Source organism: Triplophysa dalaica, chromosome 7 (genome assembly GCF_015846415.1).
Source record: "Triplophysa dalaica isolate WHDGS20190420 chromosome 7, ASM1584641v1, whole genome shotgun sequence".
NCBI lineage: Eukaryota > Metazoa > Chordata > Actinopteri > Cypriniformes > Nemacheilidae > Triplophysa > Triplophysa dalaica.
Window position 1 is genome coordinate 23,653,242 of NC_079548.1, and position 12,597 is coordinate 23,665,838.

Below are 12,597 nucleotides of genomic sequence, written 5' to 3' on the forward strand. Positions count from 1 at the left end.
AAATAAGATACAAATTGGGCCTATTAAAATAAATAAACTCTTATTTGTGATAATGTATATGTTATAAGGTTTAAATAAGTAAAACAAATATGTATATTGTCATTTACAATGAGGTGTATGAAACAAACTTATGCATTACGATTATGTGCATCTAGCATAATTGTTTAACAGTTGAGATCTCATAAAACAGTATATTGTCATTAAGTAATAAATGTACAGTCCACCCAAAAAAAAAATTCTGTCATTTACTCAACCTCAGATTGTTCCATACCTGTATACATTTCTGTTAAACACAAGATATTTGGAAAGAATAGGTGGTAGTAACCAAACAGATCTCATCCCCATTGACTCCCATAGTGATTATTTTCCCTAAAATGGCAGTGAATGGGATCTGTTTCGTTACTGACATGCATCCAATTATATTTCTTTTTGTTCATCAGAACAAAGAAATTCATACAGGTTTGGAACAATCTGAGGGTGAGTAAATGATGACAGAATTTTCATTTTTGGTGGTACTGTCACTTTAAGGTATGTATTAAAGAAATAGTTCACAAAAAATTGGTCCTGATTTGAATATAGTGATTTTTATTAAAAATATGGAAAATCAGTAAGATCCTTTTTTGTGAACTGTTCATTGAAAGGCCCTGAACAGTAAATGCCTCTAATGCATCAAATACCATTTATATAATCTGATATAATCTCTTTTTTTAGTAATTTTCAAAGATTTTATTCCATAATTAACTCCTGCAATATCATATATTCTTTATTATTAATTATATGGGGGTTAAATGATGTTTAACTGCAGCTATATAATTCCACTTTATGGCTAAATGAGAGAAATGCATTAAGTTACATCATTTCTTATAAAGTTCGCTTATGATATTAACAAGTAACGTTACGTGGTCAATGCATTGGTGTACATGTTTATTATTCATTTATTTAATTAAAATACATTAAAGATATTCAAATAATTATTTTTAGTTTGTTGCAATCGTGGTGTTGACAGTGGCATGATGATGCACAGAACACAGCAGAGACCCCGTAACCTTCTGTATTCTCGCGATAATAGCAGAGCGTGATCTCGGAGGCCTGTTGTGTCTGACGATAGACTCTGCGTGGGGGTTTTCGCTTGATGTCATTGGGAAAGACTCGAGAGCTGCGTTCACGTCGTTGTTTCTCATGCTTCAGTGGCGTTTAGCTGTCTTTAATTCCCTTACGCACTCACATAACACACTTTAACCCTTCCAGGCTGGCTTTTCATCCGTTTTTGGCATGAAGAAGATGATGCGGTGGTGCCGTGCTCGCCCTCGGCGGTCGTGCAGATGCGCGTGCAGCTGAGGCGAAAGATGGACCATAACACCGTCGACGAAAACGACCGATTGCGGCTCTAAATAGCTGTTTTTCGTCTTTTCCTTTTAAAATCCCGCCGACGAGAACTTGTTTTGAGATGGCTATGAGGACGTCGAGCGGCACCAGGCCCTCCGGACGGCAAACAAACGGTCGGGATCTGTAGCCCGTTAGCTAATAACAGAAGAACACTGCAGTCACCATACGAGGATGATGAGGAGGGAACATCAGCCCTGAGCTCTTAATAGGAGGAAGATCAGGGACATTGCCTGGTCTTTAGGGCCGTTATATTGATCTAAAAGGGCCCAGGACTTCATATACATCCACATCATATCATATCATGCAGTTGGGATTGAACAGTGAACATCCTGCTTACTGACTGCTTTCTTGCATCTTAAGAAAGATTTGCTCACTTCTTCAGTATAGCACCAGTGACCACATAACCTGAGATGGATAAACTTACCATTATTTCAGGATGTCTTTTTCTGGCTGCGGATATATTTGCCATAGCGAGTATTGCCAATCCAGACTGGATCAACACTGGCGAGTCAGCAGGTGAGATGTGATCGATATTTTTCTGTTGTTTTGTATGCAGATGTGTACCAAAAACGCTAGAGCTTAAGGTGGACGCTTCTCTGAAGTTGAATGAAGCATATCTGAGAGTTTTTCAAAGTATTTAAGTATCTTGAGAAAACAAAGACTGTTGTTTATGTTACTTTAGCAGGTCACACTTTATTTTAACTTGCATGAATTATAGTATAACTTTGTTGCTGGCGTTTGTTAATGTGCATGCAAACATTTAATTCAATTTGGCTTAATGTATTTAAAACAAAATGCCTTCTTAAATGTGGATGAACTTTTTTATTTGATACAAAATTGCTATAAACTATTTAATAGTTTATATGAGCAATAATACTTGGAAGTCTCCCCTAGTTCATGAAGTTGAAAAATTGAGATGTTCAGGCCTGAAAAAGGCATCAGAATTTCAATAAAGAATGCATTTCTACACTCTTGAAACTTAAGATTCTTTATAGATTCTTTACTCTGATGCTGTAGAACCATTTTTGGTTCTTTAAAGAACCATCTCTTTCTTACCTTTTTATAACCTTTTTTTGCCACAAAGAACCTTTTGTGAAACAGAAATATAAAAGGTTCTTTGTGGAACATGTACAAAAAGGTTCTTCTATGGCAATGTGAAACACCTTAGTTTTAAGAGTGTAGTTCTCCATATTTACCTATTGTCATGAAATATAAATTAATTTTGGTGTAATACGGTAATAATAATTTAATGTGAGCTATTAATATATATATATATATATATATATATATATATATATATATATATATATATATATAGGTAATAATTCAATTTTAAAGGTCAACCTATAAACCCCATAATAAATAAACTAAATAAATAACTCAATGAGAATTCATTTTGTAAAATTGTTAAACTCCTTATTAAAAATGACTTAAATTGGAACTGTATTGTTTAAAGTTGGAAACACTTAATTTTTCAGATGTGTTCTCATGACATGTCAATCATTGATTGCAGGCAAATTGCACCAATGATTCTTCTGTAATATTTGGGTAGTGTAAATATAGCATTCATTTAAACACCATCCAATACTATGCAGCCGTCATGATAAACCCCAAGACATGCTTGAGGTTATTCTTAATACTTTTGTGCCTTGGTTAATTGAATAAATCTTTTCAGGCTCTCCAAGGCAACTATGACACCAACACCATTGTTAAACATTTAAAGCCGTCCTGCCAAACATGACTGTCCTCAGATGTCCATGTTCAAGCGGGCTGTTGATAAACAGCTGCTCTTTGTTCAGCATGCATGACTGCTTAGTAAGTGGGTCAGAGGGGTTCAAGCACAATCCAACGAATTCAGCAAGAATGAGTGACCGCATGTTGTTTTCTTAGTAAACCTCATACTACAACATTGAATGAGGTGTCAACGCAAGCAGCTATGTAACAAAATGATGCTGGCATGTTTTTTTTTTTGCCATTTGCAACCAATCTCCGCATATTCTTTCGGCCTGCGAGAATCATTATGGCTACTTGTATAAGGCGTTTCTATTGTTTGTTTTGTTGGCATCATTGTTCTGTAGATAAGAAACTAGTTATCGGTTGGGGTATTGAGTAGGAATGCCCAAACAATTCTCTGCCATATCGGTATCAGCCGATAAATTGACATTCTAATGTTATCGGTATCAGCCGATAATAAAATGTATGCCGATATATTAAAGCAAATATATCTTAATCATATCCTCTGGTTAAACTACTTCATATGGATGCTGCTCGCAGTTAAAATACAGTACAGTATTTATGTCGTGATCGTTTGCTTCTATTATCAAAACATTACAAAACAGATAAAGTATTTATGATTGAGTAAATTATAGGAACAAAAGCATATAGTTTAAATCAGACTGCTGTATGAATGCTTTCTGTCTTGAGACCTGTTAGACATGTGGCTATTGCGAATCTATCATTTCTTTATTGAATATACCTGAAAAGTTTGAAGGTTAATGAATCGTCAACTAGTGGAAAGTAGGGTTGGTACATGATTTCCAGGTAGGTAAAGAGAACTAATGGTTACCTTGTTTTCTACGGTGAATGTTTTCAAATAAAAGCAGTTGTCCACTTTTTGTCTTATGTTTCAGTCCTAGGGAATTTTATATTAATTTTAGAGACTGTATATCGGCCAATATATCGTTTATCGGCTTCCAATGTTAAAGAATTTCTGGTTATTGTTATCGGTCCAGAAATGTACATATCAGTGCATCCCAAGTAGCTAGCCTTATGAAAGTATACCCTTGTTACATTTCACCTTAAAATCAAGTCATTTTTTTCACACAAAGGAAATTAAGTCTTTTTTAACAATAGAGTTGAACATTTGTGGTGTTCAAAATTGGTATGTAAAAAGCGCAATACAGAAATAAAAAAAATTTGACCAATAAAACTTAAAAGCCATTGTCTGCTTAGGAAAGACTTGGAAAAAATATTGTAGAAAAAGCCTCATGGATGGATGCATAGATATTTCTTTTGTTTGTTTTTATCAGATATTTTTTCAGCTGGCAAACTCAGGTATTTAAAGTTCATTGTTTGCAGCATGCAATTCACTAAAATGAATGGTCTCCTTTGTTGAGCCATTGTCGGATTGTTTCCTTCCTGTGAATGGTAAAATCATTAAAGTGTTTGTAATGTCCCTGCCTCTCTCTTTGATGTGGACTAAGACTAGAACAAGGCAAAATAATTCAATGATGAGACACTGTTTAGGGCTCTTTCACGGTTTCTTTGATCTACTTAGATCTACATAGATATTTTGATTAAACTGTTACATCAAGGTTTTTTTGTTGATTTTGTTTTTCAGGCATTTTGTGTTTATTATTGCTAGGCTGATGGGTACACAAAATCAAAAACATTTCCTCTGCTTGAAGAAAGGTTTTCCTTTTTAGTATTCCTTTACATACAACATATCTCTTACCTACTTGTGTTGTAACTGTTATGAACTTCAGAAGAACATAAGATAAGGGCAGTAAGGCGGATGTATTAAGCGCATAATTTCTGTGCACGGGACGGCACAGTACATGTAAATATACGCGGTCCCAGTGCTGAAACATGACGGACATGAACTGGACGCAGTAGTCAAACTAAGTCCTACGTCTGTGTTTGGTTGGCAATCGGCGTGTATATGCATAATGTAAAAAACAGGAAGGGATGAAACGATGATGTATTGTGTCTTTGCGCTGGACTTCCTTCCCCCCTGCCTGCCTCCAGCAACTCGTCTTTTTCCAGAAATAAACGTACAGCTTTATCTCTCTTTTATAAATTTTATCAAACTAAATACTCTTCGAAGATATGACATATGCAATACTACTGTCTAGGTAGTAGTGTTGTAACGATACTGGATAACTTAGAATCAATAACTAAAAAAGTTGATATTCGAGACCATTTTAGATACAACAGGGCAAAAACTGCCATAACAATAAGGCCTTAATTTTTTTTTTAAGTTAAATTGAAAAAGACTAGAAAATGAGATACATTTTACATAATTTTTTTAATCATTCATCAGCGCACATACATAGATTGCTATGGTAAACACAGAAGTGCAAACGTGTATCACATGCTTGACGCGAGAACTGTTTCGGAGACTTTACCAGCACCAGCATCATTTCAAGCATCAACAAAATGACGAAATAGAGGAAATCGTTGCTGAGCACACATAAAGACAGAAACGTGTCATTAAATATGAGAACTTTTACGGTGACTCTGTACTTGCCATCTTTCCAACCAGTGCGAATGAAACAATTGGATGAAATTATTGATCAGCGCACATAGACACATACATGGACATAAATATAACGAGCTTGCACCAAGCTCCAGATGTGTTACTGAGGTCGGTTTCACATTTAGTTCGATTAACTGGTCCGAACCCTAGTTCGATTGCTCCCCGCTGGACTGCATTCATATTATTATGTTTTGGGTCCGAACCAGGGTGGCACTTTCATCAGTGAATGTACTGCAAATGCTCTTAAGAACACTGAAGGCGAACAGAAATGAGATGGCCTATAGGCTACAGCTCCCTGCTTGGAGCGGGCCACTAACGCTGGTCAGAAAAAGTGAGTGAAACGCACACAAGCAAACATTTTTACCAAAAAAATACGTTATAACTAGCGGTTCACTTCCGTGATTTGGTACCATTGCGTTCATATGAGCAGCAAAGCATACATCGGTTCACATGAACCGCACCCCAGACCTCCCCTTTTAAGTGGACTCGGGTACAGTTTGTGGGTGCGCTCCCGGGTTCAAAAGACAATGTTCACATCACCCAAACGAACTGAACTCTTGACGTTAATCGAACCCGGGTGCACACCATAAGTGCTAATTTGAGCAGAGCAAAGTCTTTGTTATACTATGGATGTGAATTATATCTACATGATAATAATGCGTAAATCCTGCGGAACCTGCAGGAAACCTGCAAAGCTGCTCCGAAATTCAGGCTCTAATTATATTGAAGTGTTTTGCATCTTCAGTGTAATGGACAGTGATGCCGGTAACACGTTACTTGGTAACGCGTTGGTCTAATTTGACCACATTTTTCAGTAACGAGTAATCTAACGCGTTACTTTTTCTAAACCATTAATCAGATTAAAGTTATTTATCCAAGTTACTGTGCGTTACTATTTTTGTCATTTTCCTTAGTAAAATATATATTTTTGCTTTCTTCTTGCGTCTCAGGGAGTGAAGTCACGTAGCATTATGCGACAAGTCACGTTTTCAGCACGAGGACAAATCACGTGTAATAGCCCCTAAACACAGCGACAGAAACGTAAACAACAATGGAGGGAGGAGAGAGAAGTGCGTTTCTAGCTGGAAATACAGTCACGAGTTTGTGTCCACTAGATGACAACATAAAGGTTCGTTGTACTCTATGTGCTGGCGTCAAAGTGCTATCTAGCTACAAAAACACTAAGTCAAATTTGAAGAAACAATTGGAGTCAAAGCACAGCACAGTCCAATTTACAGAGCAAGTTCCACCAGGTGTTGCGAAGTAGAGAGCAGCAGGTCCCCACCACCCAAACAACAAATGCTGGACTTTGGTGCAAAACCAGTAAGTGGGGGAGAGTTGAAGAAGTTGGTCGGGCAGTAGTGATCCGCGGATGGCGGTTAGATCCGCAGGCGCTGCGGATTATCCGCGGGTTGGGTTAGACGGGTAATAAAAAAATACAATCAGATTAATTGCGGGTGGGTCGTGGGTGGATGATAGAATATACAATATTAACAACATTTCACTAAAAATACGAATGTGTTTTAAATGCATTTTTCATCAGGCGCTAAATTGCAGTAATTTAAAAGAAATGCGGTAGAGAACGGTCTATTTCTTAAAGCAGAAATGGAGGCAAAACAGATCTGAGAGAAATGTAGAAAGGGAGAATTAAAAAGAAAAAAAAGGTAGAAAAGAATAGTACCATGTGGGAGCGTTTTAGAGAAGTGGTTTTAACAAGGATGAATCAAGTACTGGGTATGTAATATGCGACGACTGTGTGACAGGTACATGTGTGTGCTAAATCGAAATATTAGATTTAAGTATTTATAGACAAAGAAATTGCTTGAAAATTTACTGAGTAATTTAAATGACGATCGGGTCCGGGTCTGGTGCGGATATCTATAGCAGAGAAAATGATGGCGGTGGATAATTTATTTTTATGTTGAGGCAGCGATGGTGTTGGCTGCAGCTGCTGAATGTAACTGATAAAGTAACAAGTAATCTAATTTAGTTACTTCCCATTACTTTAGTTAATCCAGTAATCTGTACAGTAACGAAGTTACTTTTTAGAGGTATAATCAGTAATCAGATTACTACTTCAAAGTAACTGTGCCAACACTGGTAGTGGATTGTGATTTACTCAACGTCTGATGCTGCCTTACCTCAGAGAGCATGAACCCGAAGCAGATCCAGTTAGTAAGTGCTTTCGGTGTGAGAGTGAAAAAACTTTCTGTTCCGCACCCTCCCGCGTTGATTGGCTGGACTCGTGACACAGTCCCAACAAATCAGACGGCTCTTGGCAACAAACTAGAGAGACGTGTTCCGACTGCTCTCACTAAATCCTTGGCTGCATCAGAGCCAAAAAGCGCATTTTAAAAATTAAATGACTTTAACGCCAAATCGGCTTTGAAAATAACTGATTCGATTATCGGCTAAATCCTTAATATTATCACCACTAGCTATAGTAGCTGCATGTAGTCTAGAGCCTCAGAAACACAAGCATTAATCAAAAGGTAAAACGTACCCCAAATCAAACAGTCTCCTAAAATATACCCACAGTATTTTTGTAAATATAAAATATAATAGTGACATTTGACCTAAAAAGTGTTGGAGGAAAGAAAAATGTTATTAACTAAAACTCAATAAAAACAAATCTTGTCATACCTAAACTTTATATAGCCAATTGTTGTGTGGAAACGATCGCATCAAACTGTCAATCACTGTCTCTTGAACGGTGTGAACCTTCTCTTCTCACAGCAACATAAACTGACTCTGTCTGTGACTCGTGCTACACAAAGAAAACAAAAAAATGTGGATAACAGAAATCAAATTAAATAATCCACACTTTCATGCGGTCATAAACGTTTTTAAAATAACGTAATACAAACTCGCATTTTGTACTGTATGTTAACAATCAGCAGTGCTGTGTGTGCTGTGTCGCTATGAAAGCACATGTGAAACTCCGTTCATTCTGTATATAACAGGCAAGAATCATATTAAACAATTTGTGCAAGCGCGCACAACATCTAATAAATGTTTAAATAAATGCTTTTAGCAAAAACTATATGTTGTGGTGAAATGTATTATGACTATCAACGAATACTTAACAAACAAATAAAATAAAACAAAAGTGAAACTAAACATTAATTGTGATGCATCTACAGTGCCAACCTAAATGAGATTTAGAGCTCATCTTTTAGTGCAAACTCTATCTCCGTTTCACGTCCGCCCTCCGCTATACCCGTGTTTGCTTCACATATGAGATGTGAATGGGTCTCACACAGAAATACGTCTTCAACTAGAATTTATCGGTTATATCGCTGGAATACTAATTCCTATCGTGTGGAGAATATCTACCGGTAGATCGCAAACTATATAATATCTCTCATCCCTAGTCGGTTTCAGTTAGGGAAATTAACTGAAATGAGCCTCCCTAGTAGTTCAACCCATAATACCAGGTAATATCACGGTGCTGTGCCATGTTGATAAAACAAAACTAACCAAAATTTCCTAAATACGCAGATCTAGATGAAAATTTGGAAAATTGACTATAGTAAATTGTTTATATGCTATTATATATAACAGAATTACCACACTTACTTAATGTACACTGCAATATTTTTAGTAGTAATTAAAGCTACACTTTATCATTTTTCAATCTTAAAATATTGTCCCTAAAATAGCTTTCCTGTAGCTCAGTGGTAAGAGCATTGCGTTAACAACGCAAGGTTGTGGGTTCGATCCCAGGGGATTGAAAATATCTATGTAAAATGTATAAGATAAAGCAATGTAAGTCGCTTTGGATAAAAGCATCTGCCAAATGCCTAAATGTAAGTGTAAAATGAGTTCAGTGGTAGAACAACTCTTAACCAGACAAATTCTACTCCTGCTGCTACCTGAGCAGCCTCATAGCAGCTACTACAACGTTTCTGTATTTGCCGGTTCCATCAGCTTAGTAAACAAATATGCGTGTATTGCGCTGCCCACGGAAAACTTATACAGCAACATTATTTATCACACTGGAAACCACATGGGGGACCGTGAGCAAAAGTTCAATAGTGTTGCTTTAACTTAGTTTGGGTTTTCAGTTCCCCAAAATGCAGTTGTTGTGTAAATGTACAGCCAAAACGCATGAAAAGATTCCGTTTTTAGTTGAAAACAGTATCGTCTAAATGGCCTCTAAAGCAGATGGTTTGTGCTATGTTTGACAGGAATGTGGCAGACAGGAATCTAGACGTCTTTCTGTCCCATTACAATGTTCATACACATACTCTATAAAACGTTTCACGTGCTTCTGGGTTTGTTTGTGCAAGGACTCGGTAAGGAGGCATTCTGATGAGCTTGGAAACACAATGGCCAATCAGAGCTCAAAATGATATTGGGAAATGCAAGTATCGTCACAAGTTTGTTGTCGTGACAACACTATTGTGTACGTTAGTCGGAGTTTTAAAATAAACGCAGATGTCCACATTTTGCCTTCTGATCCAGGCAAAAAGAAAAAATTGTATTTATATTAAAATACTTTATTTGTAATTTATCGGTTATGGGCTTCCAATGTTAAAGAATTATCAGTTGTCATTATCGGCCCAAAAATGCTCCTAATTCTGCTGGTCGAAGCCAAAGATTTTACATTTCAGAAAATAAAGCGATGTTAATTCTGTTATTAATTTTCTTTATTTTGGGGGGTTTCTGTAAGGGTATATAATACCTTTCAAATCTGTAATCCTAAAGGTCTTTCATTTAAGTATTTTGTTTAATTGATGGCATGTTGATAGTTTTCATATGCTCAACCCATTCATATTTGTCCATGAATTTTATTGTATAAATCTACATTGCTAATACTTGAAGAAACAAATATATGTGTTTGGGTTCACTAGGGAAACAGGATGTGTGTGCATCTGTGTGTGTTTAGTGTGTTAAAGAGAACAAGCCTGCAGCAGCATATACGGCCTCCGCTTTCCACCCACCGGGGTTCAGAGGCGGTTTGACTCATCTCTATAGCGTTCCATATCTCCAGAGCTTCTCAGCCTGCACTAATGAGACAACAACTTCGTCAGGAAAAAAAACACGTTCGCTTGATTTCCATTGTTTCACAGATAGACTGCGAACTGGACGGTACAAAATAAAATGTTTTAGAAAACATTTAATGTTTTGGAAATATAGGTAATTAATTATTTTTAACTTTTGCTTAAAATATTGCCATACAATCTGATCTGTATGGATGAGGACACCTTGTCCTTGATATCATATACTGCTGAATAGTGTATTTCTATCATCAGCAGGTTCTGTCTGTTTGCTTCAGTATGAGCTGATTGGGAATCGGGCTCCAGCGCTTTTTCAGCTTTATTTATCCAGATGTGTTGTTCCAAATGACATTCCCGATGTGTTCATACGAGTTTAGTTAAGAGAGAGAGTGTTGCATTTGTGTGCACTATGAGAGTCTACACTGCATATGTGTGTTTGATTTTGTGTTGTCTGTCTTTTATTGTACCATAGCGTGCCAGCTGGTTGTAGTGATGGAATTAGACGTTAAAGTTGTGAATCAGCGGGGGATTGGTGGGTGCTGAGGGAAATGTTTACCGGATGCAGACACAAGTCTTTATCAAGCTCTATAAAAGCTTTCTTCCCACCTCGACGAAATGCTTCTTTCCCATCATCAGACTGGAGTTTGAACTGATTCTGTTTTTGATTCGCAGTCTTGTGATAGTTTGTATAATAAAGCCAGATGTGGATCAGCTTTGTTGCAGTTTTGGATGCCGAATACTTTTTCAACCACTCATCTAAAATGATTTGTAATACAAATTAGGGATGCACAATAAATGACCATATCGGTATCAGCCAATAAATGGTAATTTTTTGGTCATTATAAAAATGTAGGCCGATATATTATAGTCGATAAATCATAAACTTCTTCAGCAGCTACATTATCCCACTTACACGGGTACTTGCCACATGAGAAAAAACTGGACATGAAATGTGAATTTGAAATATTATATTAGCTAATTCTTAACGAATGCTGACCTTCAATGAGTAAAAGACATTTACTTTCAGTTTTAAGGAATGAAACGACATTCAAACGTCACAAACAAGCAATTGGTTTAATCATTTGTAAATACAATTTTGGAACTATGTACATTGAGAAAAAAGTGATATATATATAAATAAATTGAATTGAATATAATGTCATATATGTTATAAATATGTTAAAAATGTGTACTAAAATAAAAATAAAATCTGTCACAATGATTTGCTGCATCCTGGTTACCATGTGTTATTAGTTTGAGCGGTTGTTATCTAGGAATAACAAACCTGCAATTTTTTACTAAGAGCACTGTAAGCCCCTGACTAAAATAAGAAGGTTCGTATGCAAAAAAATCAGGTGGACCTCTTAAATCAGCCTGCAATGTAATTATTCAATTATTTTACCCAAAATAACTGTATTACTGATACGGACAAATAAGTTACTTGATGTCCGCAGATTTGGGTCTGTTTATTTAAAAGGGGACCGAATCTAAATAGAAGCTGTATTATTGTTTGGTGCCGCTAAATAGAGACACTGTAATATGAATTCATTTGAACCAACAGAATTGTGTTTGTCAAAAAGTATATATTTGTCAATGTATAATTTGTATAATTGGTACACTTGTCAATGACAACATGGATCGTACGAAACATGAGTGACGTGAGTGACCTGCGGAGTTGACTATCACGCGTCAGGTTCTACTCGTCTTTCCACATGATTTAACAACTTGAAGAAATTCACAATTTACAGGGAACACATTTGCAAGTACTTGTTAAAAATGCTATCGCTTTCTTGAAAACTATTTAGTCCCAGTCTGAAGCCCTGTATTAAGGTTGGGCCTGTAGACAATGTCATCGCACATTGCTGATAGACACGACGATATTGAGCCAGCATTGTGATTCCAACAAATGTTAATTTGGACATAAAAGCTAATGGACATAAAACCTCCCAC

At 36.5% G+C, this 12,597-nt stretch overlaps 1 protein-coding gene across 1 annotated transcript in view; it reads left to right on the top strand.

The window, feature by feature from the left end:
- The first annotated feature begins 1,097 nt into the window (after positions 1-1,097).
- mosmoa (modulator of smoothened a) overlaps positions 1,098-12,597 on the top strand; it is a 30,642-nt gene continuing 19,142 nt past the window's right edge. Inside the window, exon 1 of the mRNA XM_056753775.1 lies at positions 1,098-1,902. Coding sequence (XP_056609753.1) covers positions 1,797-1,902 — 106 coding nt within the window. The 5' untranslated portion in view covers positions 1,098-1,796. The remainder of the gene's footprint in view (positions 1,903-12,597) is intronic.